Genomic DNA, 21111 nt, shown 5'->3' on the forward strand with positions numbered 1-21111 from the left:
TCCAAGTGCGGCCGCACCAGAGTTTTGTACAGCTGCAACATGACCTCATGGCTCCGAAACTCAATCCCTCTACCAATAAAAGCTAACACACCGTACGCCTTCTTAACAACCCTATCAACCTCAGTGCCAACTTTCAGGGATCTATGCACATGGACACCGAGATCTCTCTGCTCATCCACGCTACCAAGTATCTTACCGTTAGCCCAGTACTCTGTATTCCTGTTACTCCTCCCAAAGTGAATCACCTCACACTTTTCTGCATTTAACTCCATTTGCCACCTCTCAGCCCAGCTCTGCAGCTTATCTATGTCCCTCTGTAACCTGCAACGTCCTTCCGCACTGTCCACAACTTCACGGACTTTAGCGTCATCCGCAAATTTACTAACCCAACCTTCTACACCCTCATCCAGGTCATTTATAAAAATGACAAACAGCAGTGGCCCCAAATCAGATCCTTGCGGTACACCATTAGTAACTGAACTCCAGGATGAACATTTCCCATCAACCACCACCCTCTGTCTTCTTACAGCTAGCAAATTTCTGATCCAAACCGCTAAATCACCCTCAATCCCATGCCTCCGTATCTTCTGCAATAGCTTACCGTGGGGAACCTTAGCAAACGCTTTACTGATATCCATATACACCACATCAACTGCTTTACCCTTATCCACCTCTTTGGTCACCTTCTCAAAGAACTCAATAAGATTTGTGAGGCACGACCTACCCTTCACAAAACCGTGTTGACTATCTCTAATCAAATTATTCCTTTCTAGGTGATTATAAATCCTATCTCTTATAATCCTTTCCAAAACTTTGCCCACAACAGAAGCAAGGCTCACTGGTCTATAATTACCAAGGTTTTCTCTACTCTCCTTCTTGAACAAGGGGACAACATTTGCTATCCTCCAGTCTTCTGGCACTATTCCTATAGACAACGACGACATAAAGATCAAAGTCAAAGGCTCTGCAATCTCCTCCCTAGCCTCCTAGAGAATCCTAGGATAAATCCCATCCGGCCCAGGGGACTTATCTATTTTCACACTTTCCAGAATTGCTAACACCTCCCAGAATTGCTAACACCTCCTCCTTATGAACCTCAATCTCGTCTAGTCTAATAGCCTGTATCTCAGTATTCTCCTCAACAACATTGTCTTTTTCCTGAGTGAATACTGACGAAAAATATTCATTTAGCGCCTCTTCTATCTCTTCGGACTCCACGCACAACTTCCCACTACTGTCCTTGACTGGCCCTAATCTTACCCTAGTCATTCTTTTATTCCTGACATACCTATAGAAAGCTTTAGGGTTTTCCTTGATCCTTCCTGCCAAAGACTTCTCATGTCCCCTCCTGGCTCTTCTTAGCTCTCTCAAGCGCCCTAACTGAGCCTTCACGTCTCATCTTTACATAAGTCTCCTTCTTCCTCTTCACAAGAGATTCAATTTCTTTAGTAAACCACGGTTCCCTCGCTCGACCACTTCCTCCCTGCCTGACAGGTACATACTTATCAAGGACACGCAGTAGTTGTTCCTTCAACAAGCTCCACATTTCAATTGTGCCCATCCCCTGCAGTTTCCTTCCACATCCTATGCATCCTAAATCGCGCCTAATCGCATCATAATTTCCTTTCCCCCAGCTATAGCTCTTGCCCTGTGGTATATACCTATCCCTTTCCATCGCTAAAGTAAACGTAACCGAATTGTGGTCACTATCACCAAAGTGTTCACCTACCTCCAAATCTAACACCTACCATGGTTCATTGCCAAATCCAATGTGGCCTCGCCTCTTGTTGGTCTATCTACATACTGTGTCAGAAAGCTTTCCTGCACACATTGGACAAAAACTGACCCATCTAAAGTACTCGAACTATAGCTTTTCCAGTCAAAGACTATTTCCTCGGGTGAATGGAGCGGTAACTAGGGGGCATAACTGTAGGGTTCATGGTGGGAGATATAGGAAGGATGTCCGAGGTAGGTTTTTTACTCAGAGAGTGGTTGGGGTGTGGAATGGACTGCCTGCAGGGATAGTGGAGTCAGAAACTTTAGGAACATTTAAGAAGCTATTAGATAGACACATGGAGTACTTCGGGATGATAGGGAGGAAATAGCTTGATCTGGGTTTCAGACAAAGCTCGGCACAACATCGTGGGCCGAAGGGCCTGTTCTGTGCTGTACTGTTCTATGTAATATTTGTAAAGTTAAAGTCCCCCATAACAACTACCCTGTTACTTTCGCTCCTATTCAGAATCACCTTTGCAATCCTTTCCTCTACATCTCTGGAACTTTTTGGAGGCCTATAGAAAATTCCCAACAGGGTGACCTCTCCTTTCCTGTTTCTAACCTCAGCCCATACAACCTCAGTAGACGAGTCCTCATAAATCGTCCTTTCTGCCACCGTAATACTGTCCTTGACTAATAATGCCACACTTCCCCTTCTTTTAACACCTTCCCTGATCTTACTGAAACATCTAAACCCCAGAGCCTGCAACAACCATTCCTGTCCCTGCTCTTATCCATGTCTCCGAAATGGCCACAATATCGAAGTCCCAGGTAGCAACCCATGCTGCAAGTTCACCCACCTTATTCCGGATGCTCCTGGCATTGAAGTAGACACACTTCAAACCACCTTCCTGCCTGCCGGTACACGCCTGCGACCTTGAAACCTTATTCATGACCTCACTACTCTCAACCTCCTGTACACTGGAGCTACAATTCAGGTTCCCATCCCCCTGCTGAATTAGTTTAAACCCTCCCGAAGAGCATTAGCAAATTTCCCCCCCCAGGATATTGGTACCCCTCTGGTTCAGGTGCAGACCATCCTGTTTGTAGAGGTCTCACCTACCCCAGAATGACCTTCATTTATCCAGGTATCTGAATCCCTCCCTCCTGCACCATCCCTGTAGGCACGTGTTCAACTGCTCTCTCTCCCTATTCCTCTCCTCACTATCCCGTGACACGGGTAACAAACCAGAGATAACAACTCTGTTTGTTCTAGCTCTAAGCTTCCACCCTAACTCCCTGAATTTCTGCCTTACATCCCCATCCCTTTTCCTACCTATGTCTTGAGTGCCGATGTGAACCACGACTTGGGGCTGGTCCCCCTCCCCCTTAAGGATCCCGAAAACACGATCCGAGAGATCACGGACTCTGGCTCCTGGGAGGCAACACACCGACCGCGAGTCTCTCTCGTTCCCACAGAATCTCCTATCTATCCCCCTAACTATGGAGTCTCCAATGACTAATGCTCTACTCCTCTCCCCCCCTTCCCTTCTGAGCAACAGGGGCAGACTCTGTGCCAGAGATCTGTACCCCATGGCTTACCCCTGGTAAGTCGCCCCCCCCAACAGTATCCAAAACAGTATACTTGTTATACAGAGGAACGGCCACAGGGGATCGCTGCACTGACTGCTTCTTACCCCCTCTAACAGTCACCCTCAAAGAGGCCCCTCTTGTATCCCCATACTCCTGAGATATCAGTTAAGATCGAAATACACATTTACTGGAAGAGTATTACTTACTTAGCAAAAAGCTCGAGGTCGGTGGCAAAATTCTCTGAAAAACAAAACAAGGTATTTAAAAATAAGTAACACCTAAAACCCTCACAGGTGAAGGACAATAAATCACAGCTCAACACAAATATATATTTGTCAACCATCAACAGCTTTCAAAGAACAAAGAAAATTACAGCACAGGAACAGGGCCTTCGGCCGTCCAAGCCTGCACTGACCATGCTGCTCGACTGAACTAAAACCCCCTACCCTTCCGGTGACCGTATTCCTCTATTCACATCCTATTCATGTATTTGTCCAGACGCCCCTTAAAACTCACTATCGTATCTGCTTCCACTAGCAAAGAACTCACTCCCCCGGCACTAGGTTCCAGGCACACACCACCCTCAGTGTAAAAAACTTGCCTCGTACACCTCCTTTAAACCTTGCCCCTCGCACCTTAAACCTGTGCCCCCTCGTAATTGACTCTTCCACCCTGGGAAAAAGCTTCTGACTATCCACTCTGTCCATGCCCCTCATAATCTTGTAGACTTCTATCAGGTCGCCCCTCAACCTCCGTTGTTCCAGTGAGAACAAACCAAGTTTCTCCAACCTCTCCTCATAGTTAATGCCCTCCATACCAGGCAACATCCTGATAAATCGTTTCTGTACCCTCTCCAAAGCCTCCACATCTTCCTGGTAGTGTGGCGACCAGAATTGAACACGATATTCCAAGTGCGCCTGACTAAGGTTCTATAAAGCTGCAACATGACTTGCCAACTCAATGCCCCGACCGATCAATTAATGATTTGCAGGTGCAGCAGGGGGTAATTAAGGCGGCAAATGGAATTTTGTCCTTCATTGCTAGAGGGATGGAGTTTAAATACAGGGAGGTTATGTTGCAGCTGCATAAGGTGCTGGTGAGGCCACATCTGGAGTACTGTGTACAGTTTTGGTCTCCTTACTTGAGAAAGGATATACTGGCACTGGAGGGGGTGCAGAGGAGATTCACTAGGTTGATTCCGGAGTTGAGTGGGTTGGCTTATGAGGAGAGACTGAGTAGACTGGGGCTATACTCATTGGAATTCAAAAGAATGAGGAGAGATCTTATAGAAACATAGAAGCAGGGAAGTTGTTTCCACTGGCGGGTGAAACTAGAACTAGGGGGCATGGCCTCAAAATAAGGGGGAGCAGATTTAGGACTGAGTTGAGGAGGAACTTCTTCACACAAAGGGTTGTGAATCTGTGGAACTCCCTGCCCAGTGAAGCAGTTGAAGCTACCTCATTGAATGCTTTTAAGGCAAGGATAGATAAATTTTTGAACAGTAAAGGAATTAAGGGTTATGGTAAGCGGGTGGGTAGGTGGAGCTGAGTCCACGAAAAGATCAGCCATGATCTTATTGAATGGCAGAGCAGGCTCGAGAGGCCAGATGGCCTACTCCTGCTCCTAGTTCTGATGTTCTTATGAAGGCAAGCATGTCATATGCCTTCTTGACTACCTTCTCCACCTGCGTTGCCACTTTCAGTGACCTGTGTACTTATATGATGAAAGTAAATACTTGAAAGCAAAACATCCCCAGCAAAATAGATTGCATCAGAAATGATTCCAAGGATATTTAGGGATTTATTACACAAATGCATTACTTTAGGCTTCACTCCAGTGTCAAGACTGGAAATGAAATTCACAAAATCATTTCACAATTAACACCATATGAAAGAGCCAATGCTAATTTTTGCAAAATCTTATTAATGATGTTGTAATTATTGCTCTGTTTGTCTCATCCAGAATTCATTTAGAATATTGTCCAAATATTGAAAAGGCGGGCGGGTGAGTGACAGCGCGAGAGAGACCCACAAGGACCACAAAAGCAGATCTGGTAGATTGGAAGAAAGTGAGACCTTGCTGATTTTATCTTGAAATCAGTGTTTAGTCTGAAGCTGGTGGGTATCATGGCAAGGCTGGCAGGCAAGAGCGGGAATTGAGACAATGGGGAGACAAATAGCCTCGTGGTATAATTGCTGGACTATTAATCCAGGAACCCAGCTAATGTTCTGAGGACCCGGGTTTGAATCCCGCCACAGCAGATGGGAGAATTGAATTTAAAAATCTGGAATTGAGAATCTACTGATGACCATGAAATCATTGGCGATTGTCAGAAAAACCCATCTGGTTCACTAATGTCCTTTAAAGGAGGAAATCTACCGTCCTTACCTGGTCTGGCCTACATGTGACTCCAGAGCAATGTGGTTGGCTCTCAACTTTCCTCCAAGGGCAACTAGGGATGGGCAATAAATGCCAGCGACGCCCATGTCCCATGAATGAATTTTTTTAAAAGGCTGAATAGATGATTAGCGTGGTTCACTGTCTCGGGAAGACCGTGTAATTATTCAGCTCATTTCATATCTCAAATTGCATCACAGCTAATAAGGTATCTTTGAAGCCTGTTCACTACCAAAATATTTAAGAATTCAACATTAAGTCTGGTCACAGCTGGGTCCGATAAACCGCAGTAAAATAAATGACAAGATAATCTATTTTTTGGTGGTGTAAAGATAAACGTTGACCAGGAGAAGTCCTTTGCTGTTTTTTTGAATAGCCATGATGTGGAGATGCCGGCGTTGGACTGGGGTGAACACAGTAAGAAGTCTCACAACACCAGGTTAAAGTCCAAGAGGTTTATTTGGTAGCAAATACCATAAGCTTTCGGAGCGCTGCTCCTTCGTCAAACACTGTTTGAGAGCACATTTCCACTCCATCTGACGAAGGAGCAGCGCTCCGAAAGCTTATGGTATTTGCTACCAAATAAACCTCTTGGACTTTAACCTGGTGTTGTGAGACTTCTTTTTGAATAGCCCCAGGGATGTGTTACTTCTACCTGAGGCAGCAGACTGGGCCTTAGTTCAACATCTCATCTGAATGAAAACGCCTCTGACAATAAAGCTCTGAAAAGCCTCATGACAAGCAGTAAATGTAAATTTACACTCCCAGATATTAAATAGAGGTCTATACTCCAGCTGCTTGTAAGCTTTCCACTCTAATTGATATGCTATGGCTAAACTTCAATAACTGCACAAACCACAAAAGCAAGCTCGTGCAATTCATCAAAACAATCTGCTGTACAATATTTTAAAACAGCCAATTATATACAGCAAGGCCACTGGGTTTGATGTTTTGAATTCATCCTCATTTATTTTTCTTTAAAAGTTCACAATGCCACAGGAATTGAGCACAAAGTCTGACACTTCACTGCTGAGGGAATTTACATTGTCAGAGGCATCATCTTTCAGGGCTTTCATTAAACTGATGCCTCCATCTGCTTATTTAGTTGACCGAATAATTCTATAGGATCTTGCACAAAGAAAGCAAAGGTTTCTCCCAGGATCCTGACCTGCAAACCCCGCTGAAATCCGTCATTCATTCATTCACTGTTTTTGACACCTTGACAAAGGATGTCACAACATAAATCAGCTGATGGGTTTATGAAGATGTAAAACCTGAAATCATTACAAATAAAATTAATTTCAAAACAAAATAAATGAAATCATTGGCTTTTAAAAGGAAGCTTACAGCACATCCATGAGCTAGATTACAGGACGACTCAGAGTAATAGAGGTTTACAACATGGAAACAGGCCCTTCGGCCCAACTTGTCCATGCTGCCCTTTTTTGTAAAAACCCCTAAGCTAATCCCAATTGCCCGCATTTGGCCCATATCCCTCTATACCCATCGTACCCATGTAACTATCTAAATGCTTTTTAAAAGATAAAATTGTACCCGCCTCTACTGGCAGCTTGTTCCAGACACTCACCACCCTGTGTGTGAAAAAATTGCCCCTCAGGACCCTTTTGTATCTCTCCCCTCTCACTCCTTATCTCTCTGGAGTGTAGAATTCCAAACACTAACCACTCTCTAAGAAATAAACCCAACATATGCGGGAATTTGCTCTGCTCTGATTTACTTTACACCTGATAAGGAGGATGTGCAGGATATTCTGGAGGGTCTGAAAATAGATAAATCCCCTGGTCCGGATGGGATTTATCCAAGGATTCTCTGGGAGGCAAGAGAAGTGATTGCAGAGCCTCTGGCTCTGATCTTCAGGTCGTCGTTGGCCTCTGGTATAGTACCAGAAGATTGGAGGTTAGCGAATGTTGTCCCATTGTTTAAGAAGGGGAACAGAGACTTCCCCGGGAATTATAGACCGGTGAGTCTCACTTCTGTTGTCGGCAAGATGTTGGAAAAAATTATAAGGGATAGGATTTATAGTTATTTGGAGAGTAATGAATTGATAGGTGATAGTCAGCATGGTTTTGTGGCAGGTAGGTCGTGCCTTACTAACCTTATTGAGTTTTTTGAGAAAGTGACCAAGGAGGTGGATGGGGGCAAGGCAGTGGACGTGGTATATATGGATTTTAGTAAGGCGTTTGATAAGGTTCACCATGGTAGGCTTCTGCAGAAAATGCAGATGTATGGGATTGGGGGTGATCTAGGAAATTGGATCAGGAATTGGCTAGCGGATAGGAAACAGAGGGTGGTGGTTGATAGTAAATATTCATCATGGAGTGCGGTTACAAGTGGTGTACCTCAGGGATCTGTTTTGGGGCCACTGCTGTTTGTAATATTTATTAATGATCTGGATGAGGGTATAGTTGGGTGGATTAGCAAATTTGCTGATGACACCAAAGTCGGTGGTGTGGTAGACAGTGAGGAAGGGTGTCGTAGTTTGCAGGAAGACTTAGACAGGTTGCAAAGTTGGGCCGAGAGGTGGCGGATGGAGTTTAATGCGGAGAAGTGTGAGGTAATTCACTTTGGTAGGAATAACAGATGTGTTGAGTATAGGGCTAACGGGAGGACTTTGAATAGTGTGGAGGAGCAGAGGGATCTAGGTGTATGTGTGCATAGATCCCTGAAAGTTGGGAATCAAGTAGATAAGGTTGTTAAGAAGGCATATGGTGTCTTGGCGTTTATTGGTAGGGGGATTGAATTTAGGAGTCGTAGCGTTATGTTGCAACTGTACACAACTCTGGTGCGGCCGCACTTGGAGTACTGTGTGCAGTTCTGGTCCCCACATTACAGGAAGGATGTGGAGGCTTTGGAGAGGGTGCAGAGGAGGTTTACCAGGATGTTGCCGGGTATGGAGGGGAGATCCTATGAGGAGAGGCTGAGGGATTTGAGATTGTTTTCGCTGGAAAGGCGGCGGCTAAGAGGGGATCTTATTGAAACATATAAGATGATTAGAGGTTTAGATAGGGTGGATAGTGATAGCCTTTTTCCTCTGATGGAGAAATCCAGCACGAGGGGGCATGGCTTTAAATTGAGGGGGGGTAGTTATAGAACCGATGTCAGGGGTAGGTTCTTTACCCAGAGGGTGGTGAGGGATTGGAATGCCCTGCCAGCATCAGTAGTAAATGCGCCTAGTTTGGGGGCGTTTAAGAGATCCGTAGATAGGTTCATGGACGAAAAGAAATTGGTTTAGGTTGGAGGGTCACAGTTTTCTTTTTTAACTGGTCGGTGCAACATCGTGGGCCGAAGGGCCTGTTCTGCGCTGTAATGTTCTATGTTCTATGTTCTATGATGTAGTGTTGAAATACGGCACCTAATTAATCCCTGGCACAATATTAAGAAATTCTAAACCCTCTCTTTCTTAATTTAGCAATCTCTTGCTAAATTAGAGACTCTTCCTAAATAGGAAGCATACACTGAATGGTAATATATAACTCCTTAATTTGCCCACAATGATTTTCAATCTCGGGCAGGTTAACATATATACAAACACATGAATTAGGAGGAGTAGACCACCCTGCCCCTGGAGCCTGCACTGCCATTCAAGCAGATCATGGCTGCTCTGACTATAACCTCAACTTCACATTCCTGCTACCCTGGTAACCTTTCACACCTTGTTACCCAAGAATCTATCCAGTTCTGCCTTCAAAGACTCGAGAAGGGTTAAAGCTGGCTGAGGCAATCAAGGTCACTGTCCCCACGCGCAACATGGGCAGAGGCCTGTGAGAGAGAGCTTTCTACTGCTAACGTAAAAAGTAGGACAGAATGGGTGGTGTTTTTTTGTCTTATCTCTAACACAGGAACTGTGAAGTGATGCACTTCAAGATCCAGATAAGTACTGCAGGATGCACACCTCCAAGATGTTCTCACACCAAAATTATGTAATGCCACATCCTTCAGAAATATAGCTGCATTAGTAATAGATGAAAAGCTGCAAATTTATGACTATTGCAAGACATTGTATAACAGAATATTTTCAATTGGGGGGTGGAGGAGGGGGCGGGCGGTGTGGGGCGGGAGGAGAAGCAACAGATTGCTAAGAAAGCAATTTATGTTATTCTTGATTTTAGAGTGTCCAAGCCCATGAATGACGGAGTAATCTGCAGTAGGAACCTTTCATTTTGTTCATTCTAGACACACGTGATACAGAGGAATTAAATGTTAGAAAAATGTGCGGGTTAGGTTGATTGGCCATGCTAAATTTCCCCTTAGTGTGAGGGGAATTAGCAGGGTAAATACGCGGGGTTACGGGGATAGGGTTTGGGTGGGGTCATTGTCGGTGCAGGCTCGATGGGCCGAATGGCCTCCTCCTGCACTGTCGGGATTCTATGAAAAATAGATTGATACAAGTTATCCTTCTTTTGGCTGGTAAGTCAAATCTGAATCATATTCAGCTGTTTAACCTACACATTATCGCATATCTCATCCATATCAGATCAAATTTTTTGCATGAACGTTGCAAAGTATTGACCCAAATTCAACATAAAGATGGTTTAAAAAACTGACTCCGACAGGAAAAAAGAAACCTAAAAACTAAAAAAAAAGTGTTAGTCTAAGAGTGCATCCAACTTTTAACAAGTTCATCCTCATCACCGTGAAAAGCATTAGAGCTTGTAACATTAGCTGGTTTCAAATCTGGTCAATAATTTTAAGTAGGAAGCAAGAAAATGACAAAACATGGCTGAGAAGAAACAGCAGACATGTCTAGGAGTCTAGCACGTCAGCAACATCCTTTCTGAAATCCCACACATTTCTCAATGCACACGAAAGCTTCACATTTCCATCAGTATCTGAAATTGTGGTCATTCTCACCTCTTTACTTGCCCATATAGCAGAACATACATTTACATGATGCTTTTAGCATAAGAACATGGCCCCAGACACTTCACAGAGGAACATTATCAAACAAAATCAGACACTGAGCCACATAAGGCAATATTAAGACAGGTCAAGGTTTCAAATGGCACCTTAAAGGAACAAAGAGATTTATGGTGCGAATGCCAGAACTTGCTTATTCCCTTGACGAAAAAGACACGGCCACCAGTGGCGGAGCAATTAAGATCAGGAATGCTCCAGGCCAGAAAGAGAGCAGTGCAGTTATCTCAGAAGGTTGTGGCGCTGGAGGGGATCACGGGGTGGGGAGGAGGGGGAGTGATCAAATGAGAATTTAAAACTGATGTGCTGCTTTCCTAGAATCAGAATTTATGTCACACTATTTGTAACTCCCACAGTTGCGTGGACCTGCAGAGTTTCACTGGCTGTCTTGTCTGGAGACAATACACATCTTTTTAGCCTGTCTTGATGCTCTCTCCACTCCCATTGTTTTGTTTCTTAAAGACTGGATTAGTTGTAAGTATTCGCATTCCAACCATTATTCATGTAAATTGAGTCTGTGTCTTATAAGTTCTGTTTGTGAACAGAATTCCCACTCACCTGAAGAAGGGGCTCAGAGCCTCGAAAGCTTGTGTGGCTTTTGCTACCAAATAAACCTGTTGGACTTTAACCTGGTGTTGTTAAACTTCTTACTGTGCTTAACTAGGATCCAGTGTAGGTCAGTGAGCACAAAGGTGGGGGATGAACAGGACTTTGAGAGAGTAAGGACAGGGGCAGCACAGTTTGGATGACCTCAAATTTAAAGAGGGTAGAATGTGGGAGGCTGACCAGTTATGCATTGGAATAGTCAAGTCTCAAGGTACTAAAGACATGAATGAGGGTTTTGACAGCAAATGAACTATGGCAGGGGTAAAGTCAGGCGATGTTACGGATGTGGAAATAGTCTGAGTGATGACATAGATATATGCATCCAGTAAAAATGTTCAGCAAGTGTCCAAACTTTGATAAGATAGTACTGCCAAGTGTACCTTTATTCTCAATTTCTAAATGATCCTTAATTAGAAATCAGTAACAACACAGTAAGTAGTCTCACAACATCAGGTTAAAGTCCAACAGGTTTATTTGGTAACAACGCAGTAGCACAGTACATTGGGATCAGATATTTTTCTTTAGGTATATTTCTTTAAGAGATGCACTCTGAGATTAATTCTTTCTCGCCATGAGCTCAGCACGTCATGGACTGAGGGAAAATCCCTCCCCTTTCCCCAGTCTAAATTCAACGTTGCCTACAGAAGGTCAGCAAAGTTCAGGTACATTTTGAAGTGACTGGCAGAAATGGGAAAGTCAAGAATAGAAATCATAGAAACCCTACAGTACAGAAAGAGGCCATTCGGCCCATCGAGTCTGCACCGACCACAATCCCACCCAGGCCCTACCCCCATATCCCTACATATTTTACCCACTAATCCCTCTAACCTACACATCTCAGGACACTAAGGGGCAATTTAAGCATGGCCAATCAACCTAACCCACACATCTTTGGAATGTGGGAGGAAACCGGAGCACCCGGAGGAAACCCACGCAGACATGAGGAGAACGTGCAAACTCCACACAGACAGTGACCTAAGCCGGGACTCGAACCCAGTCCCTGGAGCTTTGAAGCAGCAGTGCTAACCACTGTGCTACCGTGCCACCCCACGGCAGGGGGGGGGGGGGGGGAGATAGGTCAGGGGAAGTGGATATGGCACACATGGAGATGGGAGGCTGGGGGTGAAGATAGCCAAATCCCTGCATACTAATACAATAGTTCTGATTTTAAATTACTAACATATAGAATCATACAGCACAGGAGGGGACCATTGGTGCTTTGAAATTTCTGCCACGTTTCTCTTTGTATTCTCAGCACCTTTTACTTTTCTTCTTTTACTCAAGGGTTTTTTTTATGGGAAACAAATAAATGGAATGTATTTTGCTGGAGGCAAGAATCAAATCCAGGCATGAAGCCAAAACATTAAATGGCTCACACATGAGTTCAAGCCAGCCTGCAAAGTTGCATGATAATAAATCCTAGACCAAAAATCCATCAACAAGCAACACTTTACTGCAAGCACTGAAGAGCTGAAATATATCAATATCATTCTCATGCTACTGTTTCTTCTCGCTTCCATCCCATCACCTCTGGAGTCCTCCAAGGATATATATTTGGTCTTTTCATATTTCACTTCTATATGTTGTCCCTCAATATCATTCAAAAAGATATCAAGGTTTCACATGTACACTAACAACACCTAGCATCATCCTTCTCATTCTATTGCCAAGCTGCTTGTTCAATTTCTAGTGTTAGACGAGTAGAAATTTCTTCCAATTAAAGGGTCCCGGGTTCGATTCCCGGCTCGGGTCACTGTCTGTGTGGAGTTTGCACATTCTCCTCGTGTCTGCGTGGGTTTCCTCCGGGTGCTCCGGTTTCCTCCCACAGTCCAAAGATGTGCGGGTTAGGTTGATTGGCCAGGTTAAAAAAAAAGAAATTACCCCTGAGAGTCCTGGGATGCGTAGGTTAGAGGGATCAGTGGGTAAATATGTGGGGGTAGGGCCTGGGTGGGATTGTGGTCGGTGCAGACTCGATGGGCCGAATGGCCTCCTTCTGCACTGTAGGGTTTCTATGATTCTATGATTCTATGAAATAAATGCGTCTTCATTCCCACCACAAACCCGGTTCCCTAGCCACCAATTCCATCCCCTCTCTGGCTACTGTCCCGAGGTTAAACCAGGTGGTTCACAAACTCCTTGTCTTATTTAACCCTGAGCCGAGTTTCCAACCACATATGGCTTCCCTACTATAACTGTCTGCTTCCATTTAATGTTGGCCGCCTCCTTCGCAGCTGATGAAATCCCCATCCATGATACTTTCGCCTCCAGACTCGACTATTCCGATGCTCGAGGCTGGCCATCCACCTGCCAACTGCTCTCATATCAACAGGTCCTGTGCTTGCTGCCATACATGGGCTCTCGGTACAGTGAGCTTTCAACTGAAAATTCACATTGTCAAAACATCTCCTTGGCATTGCCAATCACTGTAACCACCTCCTACAAATTCTGAATTTCTTCAATCCCAGCCACTGATTTCTTTTATCCCAACAATAGTGGCCAAGCCAAGACGTCCGTTGGTTAGGTTCCAATGTCTGGAATGCTCTCCTTAAACCTCTCTCTTTGCGCTTAAGAAACCCCTTCAAACCTACCTCTTTGACCAAGCTTTTCATCAACTGTTCTTATATCTTAAGTGGCTTGATATCAAATTATGTCTGATTTTATTTTATGAAGCACCTTTGGACATTTTACTACACTGAAGGTGCTATATAATTTATAATTTGGCATGTCCGCTACAACCCTCACCAACTTTTGCAGATGCACCATAGAAAGCATTCTTTCTGGTTGTATCACAGCTTGGTATGGCTCCTGCTCTGCCCAAGACCCGCAAGAAATTACAAAGCATTTTGAATGTAGCCCAATCCATCACGCAAACCACCCTCCCATCCATTGACTGTCTATACTGCCCGCTGCCTCGGAAAAGCAGCCAGTATAATCAAGGACCCCATGCGCCCCAGACATAACTCTCTTCCATTTGGGAAAAAGATACAAAAGTCTGAGGTCACGTACCAATCGACTCAAGAACAGCTTCTTCCCTGCTGCCATCAGGCTTTTGAATGGACTTACCTTGCACTAAGTTCATCTTTCTCTACACCCTAGCTGTGACTGTAACACTATATTCTGCATGCTCTCATTTCCTTCTCTATGAACGGTATGCTTTGTCTGTATAGCGAGCAAGAAACAATACTTTTCATTGTATGCTAATACATGTGACAATAATAAATCAAATCGAAGAATAATTTATGGCTAAGCTCAGAGGATGGCAATGAATTCAACATTCCGAAAGTGTTCAGAAACAGTGGGACACCTGGTTGTAAATACAGTTGGTCTAATGGAAGAGAGAACGCTACAAAGTGAACTCCTATGGTGTGATATCTGTAATGTAAAAAAAATCCAAAATGATACTACGACAATACAAATTTACCCTATAAACTGGCATGAGTTATCAGAAAAACCTTTAGTGAAAGGCCTCAATCTGCCAAGTATGAACTGGGAAAACCCAGATGGTTTAGAGTTGGCTTGGGAAATATAATGCACCAGTAATTGTGATCAAGCAAGTCAGAAAAGCAAAGGTCATGGTACTTTTGACCTGGCATTAGTGATTCAGAGCACCCAAGAAGCACAGTGACCCAAGATTGATCACATGAACTAGATTCAGATATTCCAAGACCAGGAGCAAGGTGTGTCACACACCATCACAAATCTCCGGGGGACCGGATTGAGATGTACAAAATTATGAGGGATGTAGATGGGAAGAAACTTTTCCCCTTAGTAGAGGGGTCAATAACCAGGGGCAAATATTTAAGGTAAGGGGCAGGAGATTTAAAGGGGATTTGAGGAAAAACTTTTTCACTGAGAGGGTGGTGGGAATCTGGAACTCACCGCCTGAATCCTCACAACATTCAAGAAGCATTTAGATGAGCATTTGTATGCCATAGCGTACAAGGCTATGGACCAAGAGTTGGAAAATGGGATTAGAATAGATAGGTGCTTGATGACAGGCGCAGACACGATGGGCAAAAGGGCCTCTTTCCGACCTGTAAAACCCTACAAGTCCGTGACTTTACCTTAGCAGTAAAATAATGCATTTTGCTCCCATCCCTAAAAAGCAGAGTAGTCTATGACATACCATAAGAAAATTAACAAAGGATTCACTGTGACTAAAAACATTAACTTCTGAACTGAAAGACAAAGGTAAACAGCTGGAAAGGGACCAAGCTTGGAATTAAGTCAACAAAATGGCGAGACCACCATTTAAAAGCAAAATACTGCAGATGCTGGAATCGGAAACAAAAACAGAAAATGCTGGAAAATCTCAGCAGGTCTGACAGCATCTGTGGGGAGGAAACAGGGCCAATATTTCAAGTCTGGATGACCCTTCGTCAGAGCTGAGAGAGCTATACTATGAGGGTGGGGGGGTGGGCTGTAATTGGACAATATAAATCAGGATGAAGGCGGCTGAGAAAGGTGCTAGAAGTGTCTAGGAAGTGATCAGAATGTGTGAATGGCAGAACAGAGATACAGGTAGGTGGTTAAGGGACTGCCTGGGGGTTACAGCAGTTGTCCTGAAGGTGGGGGAGGGGGAAGAAGGGGAGCAGGAATGGAGAAGTGGAAAGTGGAAAAGTGGAAGTGAGAAAGAAGGATGATAAAAATGGTTGAATGAGATGCGCGCCCCCCCCCCCCCCTTTCAGGGCAACTTCAGCCAGTCCCTTACCATCTGTCAGCTACAACTCTCACCAACAAACAAAGAACAAAGAACGATACAGCACAGGACAATACAACCTATTAACTCACCCCCACCCCCACCCCCCCATTCCAGACCATGTGATCTCCAGGGAGAGGCGAAAACCCAGAGTGAAAAACCCCAGGGCCAATATGGGGAAAAAAAATCTGGGAAATTCCTCTCCGACCCCGAGGCGATTGAAACGAGTCCAGGAGATCACAATGGCCCTGATCGGAAAATGCTTCCCAACCCTAGTCATTTCCACTTCCACGACACCATATGAATTCCCTGCCCCCGAGACAGGTTCCCAACTATCCGCAGTCTCGCTCTGTACTGTAAACGCAACGTTTACAGATGCACCCATAGAAAGCATTCTTTCTGGTTGTATCACAGCTTGGTATGGCCCCTGCTCTGCCCAAGACTGCAAGGAACTACAAAAGGTCGTGAATATAGCCCAATCCATCACGCAAACCAGTCTCCCATCCATTGTCTACACTTCCTGCTGCCTCGGCAAAGCAACCAGCATAATTAAGGACCCCACGCACCCCGGACATTCTCTCTTCCACCTTCTTCCGTCGGGAAAAAGATACAAAAGTCTGAGATCACGTATCAACCGACTCAAGAACACCTTCTTCCCTGCTGCTGTCAGACTTTTGAATGGACCTATCTTGCATTAAGTTGATCTTTCTCTACACCCTAGCTACGACTATAACACTACATTCTGCACTTTCTCGTTTCCTTCTCTATGAACGGTATGTTTTGTCTGTATAGCGCGCCAGAAACAATACTTTTCACTGTGTGTTAATACATGTGACAATAATAAATCAAACCAAAAACAAATCTGTATCTCTGTTCTGCCATTCACACATTCTGATCACTTCATGCACACTTTTCCCACCTTTCCCAGCCTGCTGTATTCTAATTTACATTCCATTTGTCCAACTACAGCCCTTGCCCACCCCCACAGTATAAATCTCTGCTGATTTTCTTTGCTCTTAGCTCTGACAAAAGGGTCCTCCAGACTCGAAACGTTGGCTCTATTCTCTCTCCACAGATGCTGTTAGGCCTGCTGAGATCTTCCAACAGTTTCTGTTTTGGTTCTGGATTCCGATACTCCTGCAGCATTTGAGAACCTTCATATACAATGATGCTTGCTGCCAAGACAAAAAGCTGTAGATTTTGAGACATTTTCAATCTTGCAGACACAGTAAAATTAGATCTTGTTTTGAAAAACGCCGTGATGCCTTTGTTACCAAATTAAATCTAAAACTACATCATGAGCAAAGATGAGAGTGTCTCAATGTTGAGAATGAAGATTTTATCACTTCCTGAAATGCTATAAGTGGTCAGCTTGCATGCTGCACTGAGAATTAATTTTTATTTGATCTTAATGTATTGAATAAACAGTTTTCAAAGCAAAAGAATCCACATAACTAAGTAATCTTTTAAACTTAACTGACTATAAAAATATCAAAGAGAAACTACCGGGACAATTTCCTTAGCTTAAGAGTGCATTAATCTAACAAAGTATATTTCACAGAGACGTCACCAACAGATCTTTCCCCGCGATCTGGAACTTAAAGCACACACTGAAGTTTGGAGAACCGTATGAACAGCTTCAAGAATAACCACTACAGTAAATTTAGAAAACTGTTGCTTCCTCCACTCCTACAGAGCATCGTGCAAAGGTGCATTGCCATTGATTCAATTAATCGTGTTAACTCTATGTGCACAGATTGCAATCATCTTGCACCAGTGTCTCAACAAAACAGTTTAAACCAAACAACACATATAAAGGAATCACCAAGAGGTGAGGCAAAACAGTCAGACTCCTAGAGTGAATGAATTACGTTGCTCTAGTTCACCAACAAGGACCCCACACACCACAGACACTCTGCAACCATCTTCCGTCGGAAAAAAGATACAAAAGTCTGAACAGCTTCTTCCCTGCTGCCATCAGACTTTTGAATGGACCTACCAGATATTAAGTTGTTCTTTCTCTACCCTAGCTATGACTGTAACACTACGTTCTGCACCCTCTCCTTTCCTTCTCTATGAACGGTATGCTGTATAGCGCGCAAGAAACAATACTTTTCACTGTATACTAATACACGTGACAATAATAAAATCAGATCAAATTAACAGGTTTATTTTTCTGAAAACCATGAGTTAACAACATATCATGTTAAGTGAGCAAGAGTACTAAACTAACAGTTAATGTAGAGCTTGTTCCTCTCACTATCATTTACCAAAGTGGAATCACTAAGTGAGTTAAGAACATAAAGCACTTAACAAGAAAATTCAATGCAGATTATAAATCCATTTCCTCCCAGACTATGGACAATCTATCCAACCTATTCAATTTCTGAGACGATTTCCTGCAAAGGTTCTCTGTGCCCCCTCACAGTGGTATAACAAAACTCCAGAATATCTCGGCAATATCTTACATTCTGTATCGCCGACCAATCTTTACCTAGATAAAAGTCAATGGGCTTTAAAGACAATTATGAAGCACTGAGACATTTCAATGTGGTGATAATGCGTAATATAAATTCAAGATTTTTATTAAACCAGCAGCCATGCTTGCACATAGTTTCCATGCTCCCAAAAGATTCAGAAAATGATATTCCATAAGGTATGTGCTAATCTGCACTCATAATTACTTTTATAACTCCCGTGTCCATACCTCTCAGCTCTTTGGGGCGGCACGGTGGTTAGCACTGCTGCCTCACAACACCAGGGACCTGGGTTCGATTCCCAGCTTGAGTCACTGTGGGTGCGGAGTCTGCATGTGCTCCCCGTGTCTTCGTGGGTTTCCTCCGGGTGCTCCGGTTTCCTCCCACAGTCTGAAAGACGTGCTGGTTCGGTGCATTGGCTATGCTAAATTCTCCCTCAGTGTACACGAACAGGCACCAGAGTGTGGCGACTAGGGGATTTTCATAGTAACTTCATTGCAGTGTTAATGTAAGCCAACTTGTGACAATAATAAATAAACCTGGAATGTGGGTGTTGCTGGCTAGACCAGCATTTATTGCACATCTCTAGTTGCCCTTGAGAAGGTGATGGTGAGCTGCCTTCTTGAACAGTGCATATGGTGTAGGTACACCCATAGTGCTATTAGGGAGGGAATTCCAAGATTTTGACCCAGTGACACTGGTGAAACAGCGATATTTTTCCAAGTCAAGGTGATGAGTGATTTGCGGCTTGGAGGGGAATCTCCAGATGGGGGTGTTCCAAGGAATCAGCTGCTTTTGTCCTTCCAGACGGTACTGGTCGTGGATTTGAAAGGTGCTGCCCAAGGAATCTTGGTGAGATCCTGCAATGCATCTTGTAAATGGTACACACAACTGCCATCGTTCATCGGTGGTGGATGGATTGAATGTTTGTGGAAGGGGTCGAAAACAAGCAGGTTGCTCTGTCCTGGGTGGTGTCAAGCTTCTTGAATGTTATTGGAGCTCCACTCACCCAGCAAATAGAATGTATTCCATTACACTCCTGACTTGTGCTTTGTAGATGGTGGTCAGGCTTTGGGGAGTCAGGAGGTGAGTTACTCGCCACAGGATTTCTAGCCTTTGATCTGCTCTGGTAGCCACAGTATTTCTGGTAAATGGTAATCCCCAGGATTTTGATAGTGGGGGATAGTAATGCCACTGAGTGTCAAGGGGCGAATATGCTTGTACGAAAACAATATCATTAGGATTGAACAAATAACAATCACTCTATTCCCAGCTCACTCCATTAAGACTTCTGAAGTGGGGTTGTGGGGAGTGTAGGAGGAAGATGCTAATCAGACTAGTTTAGATCATGCACTGCATGAAGCCCAACTGTCTGCCAGATTGAACTGAAAACCAGAGAGAAATTTTCAGCATATATTCCAAAGATGTGCTGGTTAGGTGGATTGGCCATGCTAAATTTGCCCCTTAGTGTGAGGGGGACTAGCTGAGATAAATGCATTGGATTATGGGGATAGGGCCTGGGTGGGATTGTGGTCGGTGCAGACTCGATGGGCCAAATGGCCTCCTTCTGCACTGTATGATTCTATGATTCTATATTCAATTCCAAAGACCTGTGCATAAACAGCTGTTAATCAATCACATTCAAACACACAGAAAAGATTCCTGCACACAGAAAGGCATAGCAATCAGATTTTCACACAGGGTCGAGACATTGCATAGCTATTATCACTTTAAATACAATTTGATTAATATCTCCATTTGATTAATTAAGAGATCAGCCTAGCCTGGCCCTGTAGTTAATGTCAACCAGCCTCTTCTTGGAAGCTAAGCCAGGGCTCACAGCTTCCATCCTAATGTTAGCTAAGTTCCTTCTTTGGCTCAAATCCTTCACCCATTTGAAGCAACTAACCTGAACATCATTGAATGCAAGAACAAGGGAGCTTGAACCAACACGATATTAGGATTGAACAAATAACTTTCATTCTATTATCGCATTCCAGTAACTTCTGATGCGGGGTTTTGGTGAGAGTGGGAGGGAGATGCTAACGAGACTAGTTAGCACAAGTAGCAAACTTTAAAGTAGAACGAACAAATGAAAACTTCGAAATAGGAGCACAAATAGGACAGTGATGCATCATTCCTGCAAGATGTAGGAAAACTAGGTAATGACTTAAAACCAGCATACTTTTAGGAAGTATCACCATCTCCCCAATGCGAGAGCTCCAAATCTCAACCTAAAATGGAGATGGTATAAGGCTGGAGAGATGTGTTTTGAAGTGAGAATTTGGGGAATATTTACATCAAAAAAAACACAAGAGGCAGTAGAAAAAGGAAGGATAAACATTGATGGTTGAAGAGAGTTGTAGATAATGCTTTAAGGCATTCTATACATGTAAACAGAGCGATTCTTTAAAATGGGCAGCCTAGCCTCTTCACATCTTAGATAAGAGTGACATCAATTTTTATGGCTACAGATGTCCTTTACCTGCTGCATTTTCATCACCCTTGATTGCCTGCTGTGCTGCTCTAGGTTTTGCAGTTCTCCTTCCACCTCCTTGGTTAGGTGTCTTATAGTAAGAAGTTTAACAACACCAGGTTAAAGTCCAACAGGTTTATTTGGTAGCAAAAGCCACAAGCTTTCGGAGCCTTAAGCCCCTTCCACAGGTGTCTTATACACAGAGAATCACA

At 43.8% G+C, this 21111-nt stretch overlaps 1 protein-coding gene across 1 annotated transcript in view; it reads right to left on the reverse strand.

Moving 5' to 3' along the window:
* cenps (centromere protein S) overlaps positions 1 to 21111 on the reverse strand; it is a 54811-nt gene that overhangs the window by 9144 nt on the left and 24556 nt on the right. The window contains exon 3 of the mRNA XM_078238683.1: positions 3516 to 3549. Within this exon, the coding sequence (XP_078094809.1) occupies positions 3516 to 3549 (34 nt within the window). The remainder of the gene's footprint in view (positions 1 to 3515; positions 3550 to 21111) is intronic.

Source organism: Mustelus asterias, chromosome 22 (assembly GCF_964213995.1).
Source record: "Mustelus asterias chromosome 22, sMusAst1.hap1.1, whole genome shotgun sequence".
Lineage (NCBI taxonomy): Eukaryota > Metazoa > Chordata > Chondrichthyes > Carcharhiniformes > Triakidae > Mustelus > Mustelus asterias.